The sequence below is a fragment of the Lycium barbarum genome, chromosome 1 (assembly GCF_019175385.1).
Source record: "Lycium barbarum isolate Lr01 chromosome 1, ASM1917538v2, whole genome shotgun sequence".
Taxonomy (NCBI): Eukaryota; Viridiplantae; Streptophyta; class Magnoliopsida; order Solanales; family Solanaceae; genus Lycium; species Lycium barbarum.
Window position 1 is genome coordinate 70046178 of NC_083337.1, and position 1681 is coordinate 70047858.

Here is a 1681-nt window from a genome sequence, read left to right on the forward strand (position 1 = left end):
AGTATACAATTAGCTTAGAGAATTAAGATAAAAGGGTTATTGGTTGTTTTCCAAGAAAGAATGTTTTTATGGATCATGAGGATTGTGCTCAAGATCTAAGTCTGAAGGACCATTCTAATGTTGTATTTACACAGAAGAAATCTTCTCCTCAGAAAGAATTACATGATCTGGTGTAACATAATCTGCAGGATTTGGATAATAAATGTAGTTTTACCTAATTGCAAGATGCAATTAGTTCAGATGTTAAGCAAGCTGAGAGTAATCTAATATTGGAGGAGTGTTCTTCATATGATAATTATAAAGGTTCTAAGAAAGAGAGGAAGGGCAAGCCTAACGCTGAATTAGTGGTTACTAGATCAGCTTCTAAAAGAAACACAGGTGCAAGTAAGAAAACTGGAGAACAACTAACCAGGATTCTGTCAAAGAGGGGTGCAAGTTCTAAGTTAAGTTCATAATGATGAAGGCATTCTTGTGGAATATATGATCTGTGAATACTCATAAGGAATTTCATAGAGTTCAGATGTTGGGTAGACATCATAAATTCTTCCTGATAGCATTCATGGAGCCTTTTCAAGATTCTAGACATATTGACAAATATAAAATGAGATTGGGTATACAGGTGGCTGGCTTTAACTGCAATGGTAAAATCTTGTTTTTTATCAAAGATGGCATTGAGGTGGAAGTATTGATGAACTCTGATCAGCAGGTTACTCTTAAGCTTAATTTCCTAGACAGTGGCAGAGTGTTAATCACTACCTTGGTTTATGCAAAGTGTGATGCTGTGGATAGATTGTAACTGTGGGATAATATCTACTCTATATCAAGCAGCATGAATGTTCCATGGTTGGTAGGTGGATATTTCAATGTCATTTTACATGAAGAAGAGAAGATAGGTGGATTGCTTGTTCACCAAACTAAGGTTGAGGACTTTGCGTTTGCAAAAACTCATGTAACCTGTAGGATATTGAGTTTAGGGGCAGTCCTTTTACTTGGTGGAATCGTAGAGCTGGGGAAGATTGCATATTCAAAAGATTGGACAGGATTTTAGTCAATAATCAGTTGCAAGAATGGTTCGGTAATCTACAAATGGAACACCTATCCAGAACTGGATCAGATCATGCACCACTTTTGCTTACAGCAGGAGAACAAGTTCAGCAATTCTCCAAGCCTTTTAGATTTCTAAAATTTTGGATAGATCATGAGTCTTTCTTGTATACAGTGGAGCAACATTGGAGTACTGATTTTGTTGGAGATGCTTTTATTACTTTAAAGTTGAAAATGAAGAAGTTGAAAACTACTCTATCAGTATGGAGTAAAGAGACTTTTGATGATATCTTTAAGCAATTAACTATTAGAGAGGACATTGTTAAGATCAAAGAGATGTTGTTTGAAGAGGATACCTCTGAAATTAATAGAATGGTTTTGCAACATGCTCAAGCTGAATTCAAAAGATATATGCATTTTGAAGAAGAGTTTTAGAAACAAAAGGCTGGTGTTAAATGGCAAGCAGAAGGAGATAGAAATATAAGGTTTTTTCACAGCTTGGTAAATGGAAGAAGGAAGAGAATGAAACTTAAGAGAATTCAGAATGATGAAGGTGGATGGTTGGAAGATAAGGATCAGCTTTCAGCAGCAGCTATAGATTTCTATTAGCAACAATTCTCTTTTGAGCCAGCATCAT

At 35.6% G+C, this 1681-nt stretch overlaps 1 protein-coding gene across 1 annotated transcript; it reads left to right on the top strand.

The window, feature by feature from the left end:
* The first annotated feature begins 601 nt into the window (after positions 1–601).
* Positions 602–1479, top strand: LOC132612146 (uncharacterized). Its single transcript, XM_060326479.1, has 2 exons — positions 602–792; positions 975–1479. The coding sequence occupies exons 1-2, from the start codon at positions 602–604 to the stop codon at positions 1477–1479; spliced, it is 696 nt and encodes a 231-aa protein (XP_060182462.1).
* Positions 1480–1681: the final 202 nt, after the last annotated feature.